Genomic DNA, 25461 nt, shown 5'->3' on the forward strand with positions numbered 1-25461 from the left:
TTTCTCTAAATGCATATACTTGATGATACTAAAGCTATAATAGACATTCTTTACCCTAAATTACCAAATAAACTTTCTTATACATGAACATTTGAAAAAAGTAGTATTTGCATCTTGGATACTCCAGACCTAAAGTCATAGTGATGCGATTATGAAAAGGAATATAACAGTGGATAGAGTTCCCATTTGTCATAGAAAGACTGCTTTATCATACACATTATATAAACACTTTTAAGGTTTTTTTTTAACCAGAAAACTGTTTTAAAGTGGTTGTAAGTAGGCCAAGTTTCTCTTTCTCAACATTTATTAGAATATTTCATTCATATTAAGATGATGGGCTAGAATGAATCTTTTAAAAATCACCATACGTACCTTATACAAATTATGTACTATTAGATATAGATAATATGTTTTTCACATATGTTGAACTACTAATATTATCTTCCTGACTGTCCAAAGTAGCACAAGCCAGTGTCTCTAAGCAATGGCAAGTTAGATGTAGTTGCCAACTTGCACACTGAAATGTATTTTACATACAACACAAACCAAATTAAATTTCCCAAGAAAGTCTTTAAGGTATCCCAAGTATTAAAAGCCAGAGGTTCTGCTTTCTTGTAGATGGGGCTTGTAATTCCTTAGGTGAAGGGCAACATAAGTGGCAGGTCCCTGGACAATGAGTTGCCCAGATTAGGTGCACAAGAGGCTTTGGGGTTGGTGCTGAAGAGATGAGTGGCTTCCTTTCCTCTTGGTACATAGTGGGAAGAAGTAGTCTCTGACCCCTTTAGGATATGCCCTAGCCTATCTGATTCCCAAACATCTGGTGAATTATTTGACCAACATATAAAAAGAAACTCTACACTGTGGTCCCAAGAAGCCAAAGTTAAAATAAGCATAAAGGTAAGAATTTAAGCCTATCAACCCAAAACTGCTTTACCTTTGTCACAGGTGTATTTGGAGTTACAAGAAAGCATCTCTATACCTAGTCAGGAAGATAGGACATTTCTTAAACTATTTTTAAAGTTATTATCCTTCACAACACAAAGTAACAGATTCATCAACATTTACACATGCTCCTGTGTATACACACACTCTTACCCACAAGTTGTAATGTATAAATTATACCTCTTCACAAAGGAAATTTCAAAGAGACTTGAGGTGTGCCTATATGAATGTCTAATGACATGAGCCATGCTACACCCAAATGTCCTTTTACTCTTCTTAAAAGCACTTTAGAGACTTAACTCAATACACAATCCACCATGCTGAGACTAATGACACTATGTCTTTACCAAATCTTTTGTTGCTGTGATATTTATTATGATGTTCTATTCCTTCACATTACTAAAAAGATATTGATATATCTAATAAATTTAACATATTTGTATCCGTGACTGCCTCTTTCTTTAGTAAAACAAGCTATGTGAAAGAAATGTCATAGTTATAAACATTTTAGAAGTAAAGAATTTTGATACACAATATCTTTCAAAGATCCTAGAACTATAAACTTTGAGTACCAATCTAGAAACTTCACCTTCACTTAAATTTATTTTCTTCACAAAATATTAATGAGAAGGTCTTACAATTTTAAATTATAGTATATTTGGAGATATCCTAATTCTTCTTCCATTCATTTACTGAGTAGAAACAGAGGTTTGCCCACGGTTCAAATATAAGTGAATATAAGCTGAAGGGTATGCATTTGGTTAAGTAACTACACACAAAAAATGATTTTAAATTCTAGCATGAAGTAATTTAAGTAGGTAATTCACAGTATTCAGAAATGCCCTAAGGTATAATTTTATATAAAACCTTAGTATTGATATTTTTACAAACATTAGTTTAGAAAAGGCAATCTTGGGAGAAGAGAAAAGGAACAAGCATTTGAAAAGAAAGAATATGGGAATTAAAAGTTTTATTTTCATTAGGGGAAAACCCCCCACAATTTTACATCTTTATTCATTGAACAACTCTACATCTCACATCCTCCTTAACTTTAAAAGGCACTTATCCAGTGAAATAAGAGGATGCCAAGGCATCTGTTTTTTAAGGTATTTGTTTTTTGTGTGGCTTAATTTTACTCTAAAACTTGGACAATGTTGAGTTGCTCACAATTTGATTTACATGTATGTTTCTGTACTTAATATTTTCATGTGAATTTCAGAGATACATTTATACAACGTGTGTATTATATTTAAAGAGAAAGCACAGAAAACATAATTTCTTACTGCTATAGAATGAACAAGTAGTCCAAGACAGAAAGCCAACTTGAGGACTACAATAAACTAGTACTTTTACCTACTGCAACACCTTCCTGGAGTCTTTTCCTCCATAACCAACAAGTTCTGTAGAACTACATCAGAATTTCTTGATTGGCTCATGGGGCAGGTCGTGGGAGGAAGAAAACAGTCATCATTTTTCTCCTTTACATTTTACGACTCACCCACATAGTTTTCACCAAAAGTGATACATTTACATATCCTGTTACTTGCATCATCTCCTGTTATCTATCACGTATCCTAACTGCAGCCTTTCTATCACTGGTGTCTCTGCTTCTGTGGCCGGCTGATTCAAAAACTGTGGGTACAGTTTAGCATTTTGAGTATACAGCTCTCTTTCCGTTCTTCCATTTCCAGAAGGTATTTGGTACTGTTGTGGTCTCTGAAGGCCAAAGGTTTATTTTGGAGGCTTAATGGTTTACATTTGTATGTGCTATAGAAAACTGAATCAAAGCCAATGTTATTTTTATTTCATTCCAAAACATAAAATTGAGTGAATTTGAAAGCCTCTGCTAGAGAAAGATGGAAGACGACAATCACATTACAGCAAAAGGCTTTTGGGGAGAATCTTTGATCATGCCACAGAACCTCATCCCCCCCAAAATCAAGAACATATTTTAAAAGAACCATAATAATACAGGTTTTTAACTAAAAGTTTTAAAGATATTTACATGAGTTAAATTTTAAAACAATTTTGTGCTTACATACTAGGAAATTATTACATTTCAGCCATTCCTTGCTATATTTCATTTCTGTTCTTGCAAAGATACTGGAAATACACATTTTAAAATAAAAAAGAGTCTTAGTCAACAAAACTAAAGGATGAAACAAAGCATTGTTATCTAAAAATCTATAGTTCCTACTTATAAGAATTTTGAGAAGGTACAAAAAAAATCTGTACTTATGAAAAACCATGCTTAATTTAATTTAGGAATCCAAATGGAAAAAATTAAAAGTAACCCAAACCCTGCTATTCAAAAAGTGACATGCGTAAAAATGTATAACTTTTGCTATAATGTTTATGATATGATTTACTGTCACATGTTTAACAAAGACATGTTTACTTGAAAATATAAGCAAATACTGCAATAGATGTCTATATGTATCAAAACAAAACCAAAGCATGTGTATGTATATATGTATATATATGCTAAATAAACATCACTCTAAATCCTTATTAATAAAAAATTTAAGAACTTCCATACTGGCTAAAAATACTTTCACTGTAGCAGTTATCTTTAGAAATCATTTTACCAGAAATCCAACAACTCAGACAAAAAAGGTAACTCAATCTCAGCTCCAAATGGGGCCATAACGAACTCTCTCGGCCATTTGTTCCAATTAAAAAAAAAATTCTTTATTGCCTAGTATTAGGGTAGTAAGATGAGAGAAATGTAGAAGTTATCAGTGGTTACATTGCCTAACTTTTAGCCACCAGGCTGTTCAGAATATTAATTTAGTGGATGAAGCCTATATTTGAATCCTAGGGCTAAATAACCTAAAAAGAATTCGAGATTATTACCATTATCTCTTGAATTTCCTGTGTTATGCTGCTCTAATGTGTTTCCCTTTCATTCAATAATTTTTATCTTTTTCAGACTGTTAAATATTATCTACTAATTGCCCACCCCTATTACAGACAGAAAGTGAGTTAGGCAATTGTGACCGGCTGACTTTTTGCCTTTTCCATACAGGCAGGAAAAGGGCTGCAGCTATTGATGCTGATTTGCAAATGAGTGGCACACTTAATAAGCCAAAGCAGGTAAGAACATCAGCCAATAGATAATTTGAAACATACAAAATAATCACTTACAAAAAAACCTCTTAAAATTCCATGTAAAACAACTAGATCATATTAACTATCTGTTGATACCAAAGATGTATATATTCTACTAATAAAAATAAATTGGGAGTAACCATTTTCAAAGGCAATTACATTTTTCCTGGTGAAGCTAGTAAGAAGTATAGAACTGAGAAAGAAATAAGTCAGGATGTAGAAATCTGCAGAAAAAATAAATTGGTTAATAGCAAGTTACCGTTATTAAGGCATCATACAACTTAGTTCCTTTATATAAAGACTTAATATAATAAATTTCAGTTGGTATAGAAAACTCACAAAATATTATATTGGATAATAAAGTAATGAATTGATTTCTCTAAGCACGATAAAATATTACATAGTTTATATCAGTATGTGGCACTTTGAAACCAGTTTTTTCACATTCTCATCAAATCTACAATGTTTAATGCAAAATAGAAGAAAAAAAACCTATGATAATCTCATAAACTACCTACTACATAAGGTAGACCCTGAAATAAAATATTACTATGAGTAACTGAAATCTATGATGGATTGTTTCCTTTAATTTTTGATAAATGACTCTTCATGATTTTTTTCCCTTCCAAAAGAGAACAATTCACTTCCTGTTTTAGAATACCAATTTCTTAGAACCCTAACAGAGTTATTTTATGGTAATTTCATAATCGTTCATTAAGCAATATGTTAAATGCCATGCTAATATATTCAATCTCCGTACTCCAGCAACATCTTGTGTTTACAGGAATAAGACGTGGGGTACACCAGAAATATTGCCATTTGAGGTCTCAGTTTTCAATATTTTGGGCATAAGGAATTATAAGATAAATATTTCCTCATCTGAGAAGGAAGAACAGAAGAAAACAGGCAAGAATAAAAAAAGTGAACAAAGTGAAGAATGGAGGAGAAGCAGTCCAGTGAGAAGTGATGACAATAGTAAAGGAAAGGAAAAGAAAATGGAATTAGAAAAAAAAAAACCCATAAAAAATAAAGACAACAATTCAGTAAATTTAAAAAGAGAGAGAAAGAAAGGGAACATCTGGTGTTAGTCAATATCATGGTATGGATTCCATTCAATAAGCCACTCCTTCCTGCTGAACTTCAGGGACTGGGTGGTAGGGTGAGAGGGAGGGAAACGGAGAGATGGGCTTTAATGGGTCACCATATTCTGCATCCATTATGATGATGCTGGTTTCCCTCGTAAACAATACTCTCCTGTTCTGGGGCTAAAGGAACAAGAGGGCAAGGACAAAATCAAAAAGGAGAAACTAGAGGTGAGAATGAGAGAGAATAAGGGAGACACCTTTGAGACCTATATAAATGAAGTTAGAATGACCTTTCCAGATGACTCAATAGTCCTTTAATACGTTCCCTTTCCCCAGCCCCCACTGCCACCACCTGTAAGTCTTGTTGAGCAATGTTTACCATTTGATGGGTAATAAAGAACCCTAGCTTACAGTATTCATCTTCCATTTCTCACTCTCAGTGTCCAGCATCCCAACTATTTGCTGCAGTCTATCTTTTTGACTATCTCAACCTAGTTATTTTCCACTTCAGTAGCCTTTATAGCCACATATATTAAACCATTTTGTGCCAGAAAGTAGTCACCAGGTTCCAGAAGACCTTTCAGAATAATAGTGAATATGTTTTAATATTTACACAAAATAAAAGGAAATTTTCCAAATGCTGGATTCAACCACCACATAACCCAGTCCTTTTAACCAATATTCCTAAGAAAAAAATATCTGTTTTTAGTATGGATAGAATCTTTAAAACACTTACACACCAAAAACAGTATTAACATAAAATTTAACAGATTCATTAGGAATATGCCCCAATAGATTTAGTAACTATAAATAGTCTCATCAGCTAAAAAAACGTGTTAAAAGTGCATCGTGAGGGCAGAGTTGCTGGTTCAAACTATGCCGAGGTATCTCCCAGAGAGAGGGATGTAGTGGCAGATGAAGTGGAAAAAATCTTGGGAGATTCCAGCAGCTTTGAGGAGTTGGATCTTCATGCAATAGGACTCAGTCTGCTTTGCTTGGATGTTCATGATTTTTTTCTTCTTCCTACCTGGCAGCCACAGTGTCTCAGCCACAGAAGTATGTTGATTTGAAAAGCTTAAAAGCCATTTATAATAAAGAATATAGCAATATGAAAAAGGACATAAAACTTCCAGTTTCATTTCAAATAAGAAAATATAATTTTTAAAAAGAGAGCAAACTAGAAAATACATACATCTAATTGGACATCTTGAAGATATACCATACTAGCAATTTCAAAAAAAATAGTATTTAAATTCATCTGTGAGTCATCCAACTTTCTCAGACCCTTAGGGAAAAATTTCAAGATGCTTTTCTATGTATTTTAAAATAAAAAAAGTTGTCAGATTTTATATCATCTATTACTACATTTAGCAGTAGGAAGTTTTAGAATTATAGAAAAATACTAACTGGGCTAATAACATTTAAATATAAGATTGAACATTACTCTTCATTATTGAATCTAAATTGGAAGAGAACAATATTGGCAATTATCTCACTATTCTGGTCAATTAATTACTGGATTAAAATAAAATAATATTAAGTAAGTATTTCAAATGTATGAGGCTATCCCTTAATCTAATTATTATATCATAACCAACCCCTAATGTCTCTGGTAATTAATGGTGGGACAGAAGGGGCAATTGTAGACTACAAATAATTTATACTTGTTCCAACTTATTTATCTACCTACCAAACCTTTTATAGTGACAAAACCCAGATAATTTCCATTTCACCACCTCTGTATATTGTCTAGTAAGAAGTTAAAAGCACCGTACAGACCACAAAGGAGGCAAAATCAAGAAAGAGAGAGCAGACTGCCTGCATTTAATAAAATGAGCCATTCTTACACAAATAGGCCTCTCATTTGAACACAAAGAAGACAATCTGGTGATTGATCCCATTATTAAGGAAGGCTACTTTTAGAGAATTCAACCTGTTCACCTGTCAGAGAATGTCTCTATTATCATCCAAAATCAATTTGTAGGTTCTAGTAGCAGTCTGCCAAGATACCGGACTCCAATTGGCCCAAGAGTTATTGCAGGTAAAAGGGAGGAAGGCAGGTTGGAAAGTTAATTTTTATTGAGCTCTTAATGTGTGCCTGGCATTGTGATAGGTGTTTTACATATTTGTCTGAAGGAAAGGAGGAAATAAAAATAAAGTTAAATTTCTAACCCAGTTCTAATTTCACTTCAGCTGATTCACTGCCCTAGTTATGTAAATTCTCACTTCCTTTCCTCTTCTCTTACTCTTGCCCCCCTCCCCCTTAAATCTCTCACTAAATCCTGAGTTTTACTTACATGATCCTTAGAATTCTTTCCCCTTTGCTTGATAATTTTATAATTTGAGTTTGGAGAGGGAGTATAGTAAAACTGAAGGCCTTGGAGTCAGAGAGCTTTGAGTTGCAGGTGAGTTAATCATTCTGAGTCTCAATTTCCACATACACTGTTTTTGTATAATTATTTTAAGTAGTAAATGACATAAAATATGTAAAGTACTTAACATGATGCTTGGCACACTGTAAGAACTCAATAAACGTGGCTATGGTTATTATTATTATAAAAAGGTAAACTGATGCTTAAATAGTTACTATGATTCACTTAAAGCCAAAAGTCAATTTCAGAACAAAAAACTGGAAGCAAGATCCCTCAACCACCATTCTGTGTCATTTTCAATATTTTAGAATATTCCTGTGATGCAAAGATGTATTTACACATTCTCACAGTATTTAAGTATCACCAATCTATATATAGTTTATAGTTCACTTGTAGTCTTTTAAAGACTTTCATATTCATTTGGTCAACATCAGAATCTTTGCCCCACAAAGAGTATCATTTAAACAAATTTATTTTTTATTAGAGACTAATTCCACCCATTTAAAATTGACCAATTGGAAATTGGTCCAACTATTGAACAGATGTCATATTTGTTTAGGTCACGTTGCAAAAATGGAGGCAGCAAGAACATTACAAGAGTTCGGAGAAGCTGCCTGTCTACTGCTACTAAAGCAGCTGCTTTATCCCACTGCCCAAATCCTCATCCTAGGGGACAAGAAACTTTAGTTAGGACAACCACTTTGTATAGTTTCTAGTAATGACAACTTTCTCATTATCAAAACTGTCATAGTGTGGAAAGGCTTTACTGATGACCAGAATTCTGCATTAATTATTACTAACCTAACACCTATACGTTTAATTTTTTAAACTTTCATTAATTTTTATTCACTTAATTAATAAACTCATTGAGGAAACAGTGTAACTTTAATTATCAGTGTTCAGGAGCCTCTCCACAATATCACAAAGTTCTCAGTTTACTCAAAGCCAAAATGAAATGGCTTTTGCCTTCACATTAGAATCGGTGAGAAAGACTGGAGTTTTTTACACCGGTCTTCTTACCCCCAAAATATAGCCTTTCTTTTTAATAGTTTCTTCTATGACTAGAACAGGCAAAAACAAATTTAGTTAAAAGGTACAATAGGAAATAATTATTCACTCCAAAGGATTAGTGAGCTGTAAGTAGAACATTTACCAGGAAAAAAACCACATTTTTTTCAAATGAAGTTTATTATATAAATAATTGGATTATTTTGACTTCATTTGTTTTAGAGAATATACTTTATTTTGGCAGCTATAGAAGAAGAAAGTAAATCAACTGAGACAGAAAACAGCCCAAAGTGAAAATCATATGATGTTCATTTTCTAAAACTAACATTAAAAAAATAGCCCTTGAAAGTCTACCATAGACACAAAAATGGCACTGTCAAGATTTTAACCTAGAAAGGGATTCATGAGGTTCACAAAACAAGAAAATTTTATGAACTTATTTAGTTACGTGCAACAGTTTTAAAACAAAACCTGTAGTCCTCTTTTGGGAAATGAAGAGCCAATTTGGCTATTAATGCTTAAATTTGTTTAAAAAAGATCAACATTGACTATAAACCAATCTACCAGACACTTCAGTGAACAATCAATGTTAAAGTAGATGAATGAATGTATACCCTTACAAAATATACTTACTAGGTAATTCCGTAGTTTGTAACGTAAAACTTGAAAGTTTTATCCAGAAAAGGTTGAATTTGTGTGCATCATCACTTTAATTTTTAGCCCAAAATTATTATCTCAGTTCATGGGGTATATAACATTATCCTGCACCTGTCTATATAGAAATGCATATCTAACTTCAGCCAACACCAGTATTTCCAAACCTTGTATTAAAACTATGTTTTTTTTTAAATTATGCCTTACCTTCTGTCAAATAATTAAGAATATTCATTCAGCTATCTTAAAAAAGGCTAATCAATAATTTTGTACACAAGTAGGCATTTCAGTTCATTGATACCCTTTTTAAAGCTTTAGCAAATCTTTACATTAGTTCCTCCCACTGACTCATAAGGTAATTATACATACCACAGTCTGATGATTAACTTGAATTACTTCATCGCCAGCATGGATTTTCTTGCAACGATCTGCAGGTGACTAAATTTAACATAATAGAAATGATAAAAAACATAAATTTTGTCAGTCCTTTCCTCTCCCTGAAAATACTACAGTAAGCTCACCTCTTTAAATTAGAACAGAAATTAATTAATCTTTAAAAAATTAAAGAAAAATGACTACTAGTGTTAAATATATTGTTTGCACTCTATAGATAGCTAATAATAGAAAGTAGGATTTATTTTAAAAGTGATTTCCAGTTTATTTTTTATTCATTTCCAATTTCCAATTATTTTAAAACAAAAAAGTCTTGAAACAATATTAACCTCAATTCAACAAATCGTGAAATTCACAAAAGAATGATCTGTTATAGGTTAGAATTCAAGGTAAAATGATATTCCATAGAATTCCGGTTACTCAGGTAATAACACTTAAGAGGGTAGTTCATCTAGGATATGAACTCAACCCTAAAAATGGTATCATAACAAGAAAAAAATGTATTTTTTTCATAGCACCTTTAGGAGGTAGGCATATTATCAAATTAGACAAGTACCATGCAACAATTCTGAAAAGTTTGTAAATCATTAATGTAATAGGGCTGTAACTATACAGTATAGATGAAAAATATCAAGCCAATTGTTCTAATCATGGTGTAAAAGAAAATGATAGTTGGTATATAAAATTGAAAGAAACTGAAACAACTTCTTTCACAGATAAGTAAAAAGGGAATAAGTCATATAAATTATAGACTTTCAGTGTTAAACGGGGCCCTAGAGATCATTTTGTCCAAACTTCTCATTTTACCTAAAAGAAAACTAAGAAACTAGGGCAGAACAAAGCAAAATAACTTAACCACTTTAGTGAGGAGCTTTACTAAGACTCAACACAGATCTACTAATGATAAATGACTGTGGGTACCAAAAATAGTAAAATATTTTCAAGAAAAAATAATTAAATGATAAGCCATTAATATATGGTTCATATCTGAACTACTCATAGGATCAATCTTTCTTTGATCACTCACCATTTATCAAATATTACTGAGTAATTAATATGAGCAGTACATAGTACTCAACTTTTTTATAGACCCCAGACAGTACAGAGATGCATTCTTATCAATTCTTCAAGATACAGTTCAAAATCATTTCTGTGATTACTTCTCTGGTTTCATTTGCAGCATTTATGATTCTTTCCTTTGTCTGTCTACACAAATTTCAGTACCTGTTTACACACATAAACCCCTAGCTGCATTCCTTAGGAACAGCAAGCTAGTTTAGTTTAAAAATTCTTTCATTACCTAGCCCCACGCCTGGAACACAGCAGACATGAAACAAAAGATTGTTACAAGAACAAATGAATAAATGAATGATTGGAGGAATGTACAAATAAATGAGAATGATCAATCACTGATAGGAGTATAGTTTACAGTATTTCACTGCATTTAAAATTTTTAACTGGTTGACAATATGCATTTAACTGATATTTCTGACCCCATATTTAATACTAAATGTGAAGCCAGTACAGCAATCCAACTGCAATGTATATTATGTGTTTCACTGTTCTCAAGAAACCAAGAGAAGTGAGTGGGGAAAAAAGCAATAAATGATTAAAGTAGTAAGTGAATTAGGTGAAAAGAATGTTGATTTTTTAAAAAAGAAAATGTTGGTAAAATATTGAGATCTATAATAACTTGAGATTAATTAACTCCACCCCAGTCTTCTTTGAAGGAACACAGCATAGACATGTAATTTGTCAGAATTTCTAAAAGAAAAAAAATTCAAAGGTCAGCACCTGCTTAAGAGCAAGATGGAAGTCTGGGACAACCAAATGGAGGAATAATGATTTATTATACTATTCAAATCTATTTTTGTGATCATGTTCAGGCTCAACACAATCGCTTCACATTTCTGTAGCTCTTCATTGAATTGAATAGCCTTTCACATTTACTAGCTTATTTGATTTTCACATCAACCTAGTAAGGTATGTAGTGCAGATAATATTTCCAATTTACAGTTGAGGAAACTAAAGCAATGACAGGGTAAGTGACTTGCCAAAAATTACACTGCCATTAAGATGCAGAACTAATTGTAGGACATAGGCCTAGGGACTCTGACCCACTGCTTGCAGTGGTTCTCAAATTGGAGCATGTGTCAGAGTCACATGTTAAAACAAAGTCTCTAATTAAGAAAGTGGCTGGTCTCTAGAATTTCTGATTCAGTAGTTCTGGGGTGGGGCCCGAGAATCTGTATCTCTAATAAGCTGCCAGGGGAGGCTGATGCTGCTGATCCAGGGAGGGACCTCACTGTGAAAACCAGTGAGCTATACCATGCTGTCTTTCTTCATTGAATTAAGCTGAATTATAATGCATTTTCAGAAAGCCTGAAATATCTGATGATTCTTTCTTATATAAGTTTCTTAATATAACTAAACTATTTGACAGATGGAAGTGGATTCTTTTAGATGTCACAGTAACTTGTCATAAACCAGAAAATACTTAACAAAGACAAATCTCTGGCTGTGAAGAGAAAAGATGTGATTTACTCTAATAGTTAATCTAAACTAAATAAAATGATTGAAATTCTCCCCAAACTAGCACTTACTAACTCAATGTGTCCTTTTAGTTTTTTCTCCTCATCTGTTCATGTCCTCAGAAGTCAACCTCAATTATGTGAGATATATAAGTTGTTTAACAATAAAAAGAAAAACATACACTATAATCTGAAATATTACAATACTTACATTTTCTGTGGTTCCAGTAATTACATGAAGGCCATCATATGTTGATTTAATATACATACCCTAGAAAAAGACAGCATCAAAAAAAAAAGTGAAGCAATTAGAATGTTTTCAAGTACAATATAAAATCATTTACAAAAAAATTATCCTATCAAAACTGCCACGTGCTCCATGAATCCATATTCAATAACGCCATCTTTAAACTAGTAAAAAATTCCTATCCAAACATTCTGGTTTCTAAAGTTTGCCTGAAGAAGCCTGTACTTAACTTAATCAAATAACTACCTGATAAGTAAATTGCCTGTGAAACCAATAAAATGTAGCATGGTAATTCAATATTTTGAAGAAAGAACACACCTCACTCCCCCAATAGTCCTTACTGTTTGTTCTGGGCCAAAATAAAAGTTATAGTGGGAAACTCTATAAGTGTATTATACTTGATACATATTATAAAATAAAAAGTATGTTTCTACAGAGCCACTTCAACTACAACCAACTAGAGACAGAGGAATGATAAAATATTGTTAATGTAAACTTTTTTCTCTATCTCTTTTGTGGAATCCTATATTTCCTGCCTTTATTTTCATTGAAGAAATTTTAATAATTATATTCAACACTTCTATATCAGTAGTTAAGAGGTAATGTGTGGCAAGCCCTTCTAATAAAAAGGGTGAGATTCCATTTCCCATTTAAACAAAGCCATTTTAGAAAATGCTTTATTACACTTTAAAGATTATTTAGAAATCCTGAAATTATGTAAGCTTTACAAGCAAACAAAAACTTTAAATTATAGACAGTGAGAGAACTTGAAAGGGAAAAAAATCACAAGAAAATATGCACATTGTAAATGTTAAAATATTTTCATTTAAGTTAAAAAAATTTTTTTTTCCTCTCTAAGGAAAATTCTGTTAGTTTTCTCTTTGGGAAAAAATTACCTAAGTTTTACTCACACAAGTGCTTTGCATTTCAAAATATTGATCTCAAAAATAAAAATAAGAATTTTAATGAACTCAAAGTCTAAAATATAATGGACTTAACAATAACCAACAATATTTCAGGAAAGCGCTGATTTTAGCACTTACAAAACAATTACTGTAGTGTTGATTTCCCATACCCTTAGTTAATTACGTATTTAGATAACTGAATGTACATGTATTTCCATTGGAAATAAGTAAGAAATAAAAACAAGAAGCAGTAAAGTTCATGGGATGGTACTAATAAAAAATGGTTAGGTAGGCTTGAATTCTGAAGTCATTTTAGTAATGTCTTATATCTAAAATGTTGGTACCTGTCCCAAAAATGGCTAAGCCTGGATCACTAACGTGAAACAAAATGAATGTGATTTAACAAGTGTTCATTTACCTCTGAACTCTAGTATTTTAATGTGACTTCATTATTTCATATAAAATAAATAACCTCAACATCAGCACATATAGAAATTAAGAAATTGGCTAGCTGACCCTATGACCCAGCAGTTGCACTACTGGGTATTTACCCCAAAGATACAGACGTAGTGAAGAGAAGGGCCATATGCACCCCAATGTTCATAGCAGCATTGTCCACAATAGCCAAACTGTAGAAGGAGCCGAGATGCCCTTCAACAGACGAATGGATAAAGAAGATGTGGTCCCTATATACAATGGAATATAACTCAGCCATCAGAAAGAATGATTACCCAACATTTGCAGCAACATGGACGGGACTGGAGGAGATTATGCTAAGTGAAATAAGTCAAGGAGAGAAAGACAATTATCATATGGTTTCACTCATTTATGAAACATAAGGAATAGCAGGGAGATTGGTAGGAGAAGGAAGGGAAGAATGAAGGGGGGTAAATAGAAGGGGGAATGAACCACGAGAGACTATGGACTCTGGGAAACAAACTGAGGGCTTCAGAGGGGAGGGGGGTGGGGGATTGATATAGGCCAGTGATGGGTATTAAGGAGGGCACATATTGCATGGAGCACTGGGTGTTATACGCAAACAATGAATCATGGAACACTACATCAAAAACTAAGGATGTACTGCATGGTTACTAACATATAATAAAAAAAAAAGAAATTGGCTAGCTGTTGTTGCCTATGACCATATGGTAATATTCACCTTACACTGGTGACAAGTGTACAGTATACTTACTTTATAATTTAATACTTATTCCATTATTTATGGTAGGGTAAATATAAGGGTGCCATTATAGAACTTAGCAGAAGACAAGATCCTTGCCATCATTTTCCTCCAGGAATTAACAAAATCACATCAGATTAATAGAGGATCTTAAAGTATATTTGTAAGACCTAAACACTAAATTTTGTTTCAGTTTTTTACACAGAAGGACTATGAGAGAATAAAGTGGGAAAAGACAGAGAAAGAAGCAGTATATATTATTTGGACATACAAAACAACCATCACTTTTCATTCTTTATCACAATCATCATGGATATCTACTGGTTACAATGTGCCAGGGACTGTTTTAAGTATTTTATATTTATTTCACAATAGCCAATGTGGTATAAACTATCATTACTTCTTTTTATTTTTTTAATTTTAGAAAAATATTTTATTTATTTATTTGAGAGACAGTGAGAGTATGAGGGGGAGAGTGTCAGAGGGAGAAGCAGACTCCCTGCCAAGCAGGGAGCCTGATGCAGGGCTGGATCCTGGGACTCCAGAATCATGATCTGAGCCAAAGGCAGCCACCCAGGGGCATGTCATTGCTTTTGTTTTAGAGATAAAGAAACTGAGGCACAGAGTAGCTGGAAAGTCTGCCCAAGGTGATGAGGCCAGGTTTCAAGCAAAGGCAGTCTAACTCCAGACCACACTCTCAATCACTAGGCTCCTGATTTATCGATTTATTAACAGGAGAGTTGTGCACCTTCACTTTTCTTATTATAACATAATATTAGGCAACTGTAGGTATTGAAGTCGACTATTCATTGCTTAACATCTATTCTGAAAGACTAAGACCTCTTTAGCACACATGTACTATGTGCAATGTGGTTATAAGAGTAACTGGGTTTCATATTTTACAAACTTATTGACCCATCTCCTCTGAAAATGGCAGGCAGAAGTTGATTATGTTTCTCTCTACATTTCTTTCAACACTGCATATTACCGATTATGAATTCAGGTGTTTGACAAAAGTTCTAAATAGTTTCATTAATGATTAGGTCATAGAGAAAGTCTAATATTCTAAGATAAATGTTTAGAAAAGGCAATATAGTCATGGAGATAAAAACTCATGGACATAATCTAGTTGTGCCTCTGGAAACAAAATTTGTGTACAATTATTACACACACCAGGAACCTCAAAAGTGGCAATTGTAAGCTAAAGTAGATATCTGTTATTTAAAGGAAGAAGATCTCATCATTATTTATATATAATTAAATGTTATATGATTTATACTAAAGTTAATCTTTTCAGATGGATAAAAATAGTTTTAAAATGCTTAAATAAAGGAGGATTTAACTATGTATACAGAGTTCAATTCTTGCAATCTCATAGAAGCAATTTTAAAACTGCCACAAAGAATGAAGATATTGTTTTATGCAATACTTTCATTTCTAACCTTAATAAACCATTTGTTGTAAATGCTTTTAATAACTAAAACTGAGTTCATTCCTTTTATCTCCCTCTGGTAGTATTAATGAGAAAAATGGCCAAAAAAGTCAGGTGCCCAAAGAAAGTAAAAGAAGCAAGTTGCTTGGATGATGTTTCAAATTAATCATCTTTCAAATAATGAAGAGTCCATAGAACTACAGCTGATCGCTTGTTCACCTCTGAGAAAGGGTCAAACAGCAGGAGGACATGTAATTCAAATGGCTCTTTTTCTGGAACTGAGACAAATCTGGTCTTCCATCTCATCAAAAACTTTATTCTTCCTTCTTTCTTCTTTTTTTAAAAAAAACCTAATTAATTAATTCTGGAGCTGACTTGAACAGCTCCCTCTCTTCTGCTTAGCTTGCCAAAACGACATTTGCTTCAATCGGTCTCCAAATGTCAGTTAACCAATGGGAGCCAAAGCAACCTCACAGTCAAGTCAAAAGAATAAGGCATATTTGAGGATAATCCAAGCGTCTAACAGCAAAAGAGCTCTTTGAGGCCAAGAAGCTTCCCCAAGGATGTCCCCCCAAGCCCCATCCTCTCTATTCAACTCATTTCTTGGTTCTGATCTAGTTTCGATATGTTCCAATAGCTCTCATTCTCCCTCCTTTAATTTTCTGTTAATCACTGTTGTTTAAAAGCATTTTAGAAGCTAGTTCCATGTTTTAATCATAACAAGTACATTTCCCATCATTTGTTATAATGCTTAGAACTCTCAAAACTAAGAAATCCTAGGGGATTTGACTAATTAGGTAGAAAGCTGATGAACAATCTATCCAGTTTATCAGTGGAAGAACCAAGCAATTACCTTTTGCTTATGAAGAATGTTGTTTTGAAACTGGCAGAAGACCTTCTGCAGATGTTTTAAACTAATTAAACTTCCTTAAAGCTTGGTATTCTCCCACGTCTATTTCTTTCTTTCATTTACCATTTAGACATTTCCTATGGCTAAGCATATGCTAAATGTTACCAAAACCCTCAAATCTATTTATTTCAAATGTGACTGACTAAACTTGCTTAATGGTATCTGATTTTTAAAATGATTCCTTAAATAAATCATATAAAATTTCTATTTAGTCATCTCTTTAACATGAATCACAAGAAATAGTTTTTATTTCACTTTGTATTAATATTCAACGCTTTGGGTTCTTCTTTTCCTCCCTTGGAAATATTTTCCCAATGAAATGCTGCCAAATGTCCTTTAAAAATGATTTCTCTAGGTGGTTCCAGTTTTAAAGTTACCCTCCTAAACCTCTCACACTTCCCTTTGGCAATTCCAACTTTAAATGTGCGATAATGGAACAAGCTTTGTTAAGATGTACTTAATGGAGATTTACCTGGACTTAAACCCTGCCTCTATGGTATATTACCTATGTGACACAGGGCAAATTGCTGAAGATCTGTGATTCCATTTTCTCATTTGCAAAATAAGAATGTATCTACTCTAAAGAGTTGTGAGAAAATACTTGGCAAATGGTAAGCACTCAGGTATTTTCTTTTCTCTTCCAGCTCTTTCTCAGACTAATTGAATCTGGTTGTCAGCATTTCAAGTTCATGGCTGTTTCAAAGACCAGACCCAGAGTTACCTCTTTCAAATTTTAAAAATAAAAGACATGTTCAAAGCTATACCTTGCATTAAAAACAAATCAAGATTTCATAATGTTCATTAATTAGCACTGTACTGATTCACTTCATATGATTACTATTTCCCATGATTTCAGTAGAAATTAGTGGGGGAAAAAAATCAAGGCTCTTTTCTCCAAATACTGTCCTTAGCACCACAGACTCATAGAGCTAGAGGAAGCTTTAAGGTTGATATAGTCCACCTTCCCTTCCTGCCCCCAACATTCTACACATGAAAATAGCAAGGCCAAGGAGGTTACATTTACTCCTCCAACTCCTCAAGATCACACTCACAGCTATATTTTATGTAAGGGATTTGGATACAGGTGTCCGGACTCCTAGTCTAATATAATATATATTAATTCCTAATTTTGCACTCCACAAATCATGCTGAGAGAGCTTCCTTTCCTTTATAATTACTGAAAAGGGAATTATAGAAAGGAAAATCTTCAATATTATAGGTTGAAAGATGTTTTAAATGAAACTGGACTGTGTAAAGATAACCAAAAGGAATAGTAAGAATTTAAAATCATGAATATTACTTCAAAGAAGTTTATAAATGCTAAAAATAAGCTCTTAAAGTTAAAATTAGATATGTACTTATAGGCTATGATGATGACATACTTGCTGGTTATATCTGACATAATGATTTCCATCTTCCCAGGAAAACACTGATAAAAGCCACAAAAGCATGAGAAACTACAGTTACCAAAAAGTAATTTGCCAACTATCAGCAGAAAAGTCACTCTATTGAATAGATGGCCTCACACTGAAAATTCACTGTTATGAATTGAAGATGATTATCTTTATTATTACATAAAAAATACATCTCCTAGATGTCAGCCTAGTTTTGGCGAAATCCACCTGTTTACTCACCCTTGTAAGAAAGAACAGTTATGAGTTATAAACACTATCGGGTTTGTCTAGCTTACACAACCTAAGGGAAAAGAGCCCTATTAAAACCACAATAAACCAAAGCAAAAGAAAGAAAACACCTACTTGCATGGGCAGGTAATATGGGTTCTTAGTATAAAACTCTTAAACTTCCTTTAAACCTAAGGAACTTTTAGTAGGGGGTGAAAGAATGTAATGAAAGCTAATTTAATACCAGAGTAAACAAGATAATTTAGAAATCCCCATTTTAAATTCTCTTTCATTTTCATTTATCTTCATAAAACTTCTTTTTTTTTTAAAGATTTTATTTATTTATTCGACAGAGATAGAGACAGCCAGCGAGAGAGGGAACACAAGCAGGGGGAGTGGGAGAGGAAGAAGTAGGCTCATAGCGGAGGAGCCTGATGTGGGGCTCGATCCCAGAACGCCGGGATCACGCCCTGAGCCGAAGGCAGACGCTTAACCGCTGTGCCACCCAGGCGCCCCCTTCATTAAACTTCTTAATGTGACAAACTCCCACTACTTTAATTTATCTCTAGAAAAAAATACAAAATACTCAAAGTTTGTTAGAATTTATGGATTCCCCTATTTGGAGGCCGCTTTGCCCACATCATCAGCTGTTTGCTGTCGGATGGTGGCTTTAACAAACATGGTGGCTCTTACCAGCCCTTCACTTGGTTTGATATTTGCCAGCTGAATCACTTCCAGGTGTGCAGATTGTGAAACCAGAGGATCTGATGACAGGGATATGATGTGGTCACAGACTCCAGAAAGAGTTTTACACTGAAAGAAAAAACATTATGGTAAACACATGTTGTATGTAACATATGAATCACTTTTTGTTTTAACTTTCTTATAAGGAAAGATAAAAGAAATAGAAGTAGTTGATATTTTAGTCTATAAAATCTGCATAAGAAAGGTATTCAGGTGAAAAAATACATACACACACACAACACACCTATATTCTGAATTACAGATATAGGAACTAAACACCAAAGTATTCAAGAAAGTTATGGTTTTGTTTTGTTTCTATTATTTGATTCATCAGACTTAAAATCAAATGATTATTTCTAAACAAGCTTAATAATCTGAGAAATTCTGGATAACAGCCATTGGATTGAACTGAACTCAATAATTTCCAAAACACCGATGATCATGATCAGAAAAGTTTTAAAAAAATCCAGTTAATGACCAGGAAGATGAATCTTCCAAACATGCTCAGTGAACTCCTCCTACTTATTTGTCTAGACTTTACTGCTCAAGGTTACTTTCATATAAAGTTTCCTACCTCCTCCAAGCAAAGTTTGCCACTTCCTCAATACTGGTTTCTCAGCATTCTATGAAGTCTGAAATTGTCTAATTTCATTCTGAAGCCCTCTGGAGGCAGGAACCATGTCCTACTCATCTCTGACTTCTCTTCGTCCCCTCCCCCTAACTACCACCCATAGCAGGTAGAGAGATCCTACAACATATAAGATCCTCAATAAATACGAGCTGAATAAACTGAAGAGCAAATGAATTTTAACACTTAGTAGAGTGGCTGGACTGAGGACAGAAAGCCAGTACTTTAGGTTAGGATAAATCCATTCATGCTGCTTATAGAATAGACTTAAAATGCTACATCCATAATGATATGGTTAAGAGTTAGACATGGTAGAATCATGAAGAAAGTGGGACATAAGCGAATGAGGCTTGGAGTATACTCCCCTTGAATATGCTGGTCTTTAGATGCTTCAGACTCTCGCTGCACTTACTGGAACTTGGCGTCCATCATTTGATTTACTTTTTATTATTGTTATTGTTATTTAACCTTTATTGTGGGAAGAGCCATTATTTTGCAGCAATCAAGGTGTCATCTTCTCCGACATGTTACATTTTTTCTGTGACCTATTTTAAGGGAGACAGTTCTCTCTGCCTGGTCAAGATAATAAGGACTCTCTTTTTGTTTGCTATATTCTGTACGTGGCCCCTCAGTCTGTGCTGGGTTCAGCTTCCTCACACCAAATAAACTGCCAAACTAAATTTCCCTCATAATCACACTCCTTTTTTGCATCTGCTTCTCAAGGCTCCACTTTTACTGCAGCCATCAGCCTCCAGAGCCAGACATTAGCCGGCAAGATACCAATACCCATGGAAAGAACGTGGGCTTGATATGAAGACAGATGTGGGCAATCACCACACTGTCAGTTACTTGCTGTGTAACTTTCAGCAAGTTATTTTATATCCTTGAGACTCAATTTCCTCTTGTAGAAAATGGGGTAATAAGAATTGTTTTACATGGTTTATATGACAAATCAGGTTAATGTATAGAAAAAGAGCCTTTATCCAAAGAACATACTAAATAAATGCTTATTTTCCCCCTGTTGCTTTCTCTACCCTCAAAGGGCTTAATCCTTACTCATGGGATGAATTATCTCCTTATTCTTCATTATATGGCTTTGTTGACCATGTTACAATGACCAGTAACCACACTGCATGGCCATGATGGGAGACTTCACATCTCTTTACTCTCTCTGATGTTCAAATCTCAATGCTCGGGTTTAATGAAAGTATTTACCCTGAAGAGCTGCTAAGCACAGTGCCAAGAAGGAGACCACCTCCCAGAATTTGGGAAACCTACAGGGCCCCATGTGGGCACGTGCCCTGTGTGGTTGCACAGGGGCCTGCACTTAGTACTGCGCTCTGCTCTTGTGGTCTTGGAATTTTCCATTGTTCTTGAACAAGGAAGGGACCTGATGTTTTTATTTTGCACTAGGTTTCACATATTATGTAGCACATCCTGGGACCCCAGTTGTGTATGTGTATGTGTATGTGTATGTGTATGTGTATGTGTATGTGTATGTGTGTGTTTTAAATCCTCTTGAAAATATTCATTAGCAGCTATGGGGAAAAGGACAGAATGGCAGCACTTAACATACAACTGGCTGCATTTCAAATTGCTGCTGTTTGAAAGGAAAGAGAATACTTTTGGGCAGATTTAAATCTTTCAGCTATTCCTTTCCTCTCATGTGTGGGTACATTTTCATGCTTATTTTCTCTTTATCTCAAGGGGGAAGATAATATACTTAATTCTTAAAGAGTTTCTAAATAGGACACTTGGATTGCATGATAATCTAAAGGATATATATATTAATACATATATAATATATAATACATAATATGTTATTAATATATATATTAATCTAAATCAGTATGCCAAAAGAAATCTAACAATCTAAAGGATTGTTTATATATGTTATATATATATACGTATATATATATATGTCAATCTAAATCAGTACGCAAAAAAGAAATCTTCATAGTTTCTACAAATTGAAATATTTCAAAATATTCCAAAGCATAAATAAATAGGAAAGTAATGGACGGATATCAATGGCTCAATATGTGTACATTACAACATTCAGGGCCTCATAGAACACACTGGTAATGAGCAAGAGTAACTCTCGTATTCAGGCACTGGAAGCACTTAGAAGTGGGGTAGAAAGAGGAAAGGCAGAAATACTAGACTGGAGATGTGTTTACAAAAAAGAAAATACCAATTAAATCCACCGTATTAAGTTGCAAATCATTTTCTCAGATTCCTCTTCTTGAGTAATTTTGTTTGCCAAATACTTGCTATGTGCAAGGTCTGCTGGAATACAAAAGATGAGTAAAACATTGACTTTACCAGAAAAGCCATCAGGATTTAACAGATTAAAGATCTTGAAAAAAATAATAGGAAGACTTAGAAAAGAAACCCCACTAGAACCTTGCTGCCTGTTTTAGAGATAATGTACTAGAACCTTTATATTGTAGTATTTGGCACTTGACTAAGTAAGCCAATTAGAAGGGGTATAAAATGGCCTGGCTTTATATGCTAATTCTGTACTCATTACTGCATCATACATCAAGCCACTGCAAGAAATCACATTAAGAATACTAGGCAAAGTTCCAGGGAAGTTATTTAACACATTCTTGTAAAAAAGTAAATTTGTTCATTCAGTAAAATTGTGTGATATTATGTTGTTATCATTTTTTTAAAGATTGTATTTATTCACTGGACAGAGAGCAAGAAGGAGAGCACAAGTAGGCAGAGCAGGAGGCAGAGGGAGAGTAGCAGGCTCCCTGCTGAGCAGAGAGCTGAATGCTGGGCTCCATCCCAGGACCCTGGGATCATGACCTGAGCTGAAGGCAGAGGTTTAAGCAACAGAGCCACCCAGGCGCCCCTGCTGTTATCATTTTAAAGCATAGTATTATCTACTGCTACTTAATAGTATATTCTAGAAAAAGAAAATTATCAGATGATAAGAAAAAATGCATCCTTTATTATTATAAGTGAACATCAATATTACAGAGCACCTACCACATGTCTAGCACTATGGTAAATAGCTGACCTTTGAACAGCATGGGTTTGAACTGACTGGGTCCACTTACATGCAGAATTTTTAGAGTTTAGTACTGTAAACGTATTTTCTCTTCCTTAGGATTTCTTTAATAACATTTTCTTTTCTCTAGGTTACTTTATTATAAGAACACACTATAAATACATATAACATACAAAATATGTGTTAATCAACTATCTCATAGGTAAGGCTTCTAGTCAACAGTAGGCTATTTAATAGTTAAAGGTTTTGTGGAGTCAAAAGTTATACACAGGTTTTCAGCTACATAGCATTTCAGTGCATTGTTCAAGGGTCAATCATGCTTCATATTCATTATATCATTTATCCTTATAACAACTTTCTGAAGTAGATATTATTATAGCCAGCATAATAGAGGAGAAAGCAAGGCAAAATAAACAGATCAAGGTCATTGCCTTGGCAGAAGGACTTGAATTCTTAATCATTATGCTTACCATCTCTTATTTCAATCCTTAAGTTTCAACATGTTTTTGATCAATTTCATTTTGTATTGCTTAAAACCTAGGTCTCTATTAAATGGATATTACATAGCACATTTAAACTACATAGTATAATGAAATATAAGGCAATCCTGCAAGCCTTCTTGCAATTTAGAATGCTGTTTAGATAAGAAGTAGTAGATTTGAGACTGTGAAAAGCACAGCTCTCTGGGAAAACAAAGTCATTTTAGTAGCAAAAGAACAACTCTATTCTAGCTAGAAGATGACTTGGTAATCACTTGTATTAAGGGTATTCTTCTGCTATTTTTGCAATATTCATACCAAAGAATTCTAAATTCTATTTAATTCTAAAAACAGAAAGAAAAATTTGAACCTGAAATTAAAGCCCAGTAAATAACATGTCTTTAATAAAGCTAAAGGGAATATAAGATGACAGTGAGTATTATAACTGACCCTGTGAATTCTGTTGTAAGCTACCCAAGATGGTGACAAAAAAATAGTGACTAAATAGCAGTTGACAAACAAGGCTAGCTATGACTCAAGGACCTTTTAAAACAAAAGAGGGTCATGGGCTAGAATTAGTGGTACTGTGACTTTTTTTCCTTCCAGTTGTTCATATTAATTTCAATTATGCATTAATATAACAGAACATATTCTTGGAATGAAATGGAAAGTTTTCACATTCTGTTCTACATACATAATATATTATATATATATATTTGCATATATGTGTATGGCTGGTTCACCCAAAACTAAAAGTTCTAAAGGGAAAAAAGATCCAAGCACAGCATGTTTAGTATAAAATGAATGGTTTTAAAACAGTTGTAAAAGCAACATTTTAGGGGGTGCCTGGGTGGCTCAGTCAGTTAAGCGTCTGCCTTCAGCTCAGGCTGTGTGGTCACAGGGTCCTGGGATCGAGCCCCACATCAGCCTCGCTACTCAGCAGGGGAGTCTGCTTCTCCCTCTCCCTCTGCCCCTGCTCATGTACTTTCTCACTCTCTCTCTTGCTCACTCTCTCTTTCAAATAAATAAATAAAATCTTAAAAAAAGCAACATTTTATTCACTGTGGAGATTCAAGAAACAGCAACCTTATATTAATATATTAACTAACAATAACAGCATTATTTCATTATCACTGACTTTATCAAGTACTTATTAATACCTGAAGTTTCAGTTATTGTATTTCAAAAGGGAAACACAGTAAGTACTCTAAGTACAAACAATATTGAAAAGCTAAGTGATAGGAAAGAAGTCTTTCCTATGTTCATTAGCATCGGCGCATACTAAGACATGATTAAGCTACTCAAAGTATTTTAATTTACATTTTTCTAAATAAGTGAAGTACTGGGTCAGTTATTCTGAGTGTACTGGAGGAAATGAATGGAACTATCTTTAGATTAAAAAATTAGAAATTCATTTGACATAAGAAAGAACTTCAGGCTCATAAGCTTAACAAAAGATTTTACAAAAAAAAAGACTACAAAAGGACATTTCTCCTTTTAAGTATATACATATATAAAAGGGACAAGAATACAAAATCAAGAAAAAATGGGGGAAACACCAAATGGATGCATATATATTTTAAGAAGGCAACAATGATGTGAAAGCTACAATTTAAGAACAGTTTAAATGATTCAGGTTTTATTATCAATAAAATAGAATATAGTAACAAAAGTTTTATTTTGATAGTGTATACTTATTAAAAGTTATTAATATAAATATTTCAATTAAAATAGTCTAGAAGACTATAATAGTCATAGTCCTCTAGATTATAGAGGACTATAATGTCCTCCAAAATTGTTTGTTTTGTATATTAGTATAATTCAGTATTATAAATCATGCGATTCTATGACAATTTAGGATGACATTTGCGTTGTATTTTGTGAACAAGAGAGGTTTTGTTTTTCTAAAACAGTACACACTTATTCTAATATTAGTGAGAACTCTAAATATTTCTCATTCAGAAATACAGTATTCTAAGTACCTTAATACTTGACATATCTCTGTTGAACTAACAATTTTGTACTTCTAATTATGATGGTTCCCTAATAAGATGCAAGGAGTAAACAATCGGAGGTACCTTTGAAAGAGTAAAATCCACAAACAGAATTTAAATTGATATTCGAAACTACTATTCTACATAAATATTCCCCAACACAGGAAGACTTTCTTGCTTATATGAGTAAAGAGAATTGAAG

General features: G+C 33.6%; 1 protein-coding gene and 1 long non-coding RNA gene across 7 annotated transcripts in view; one reads left to right on the forward strand and one right to left on the reverse strand.

Moving 5' to 3' along the window:
* Window positions 1-25461, forward strand: part of LOC123797216 (uncharacterized) — a 210469-nt gene that overhangs the window by 123682 nt on the left and 61326 nt on the right. The gene's annotated exons all lie outside the window — the stretch shown is intronic.
* Window positions 1-25461, reverse strand: part of CNKSR2 (connector enhancer of kinase suppressor of Ras 2) — a 255489-nt gene that overhangs the window by 118203 nt on the left and 111825 nt on the right. For all 5 annotated transcript variants that reach the window (XM_087860268.1, XM_087860267.1, XM_045804992.2 and 2 more), the window contains exons 6-8: window positions 19086-19205; window positions 12308-12367; window positions 9542-9610 (exon numbers count right to left, since the gene is read on the reverse strand). In XM_087860268.1, coding sequence (XP_087716394.1) covers window positions 9542-9610; window positions 12308-12367; window positions 19086-19205 — 249 coding nt within the window. The remainder of the gene's footprint in view (window positions 1-9541; window positions 9611-12307; window positions 12368-19085; window positions 19206-25461) is intronic.

The sequence above is a fragment of the Ursus americanus genome, chromosome X (assembly GCF_024610735.1).
Source record: "Ursus americanus isolate L20-20 chromosome X, mUrsAme1.1.p, whole genome shotgun sequence".
NCBI classification, from domain to species: Eukaryota; Metazoa; Chordata; class Mammalia; order Carnivora; family Ursidae; genus Ursus; species Ursus americanus.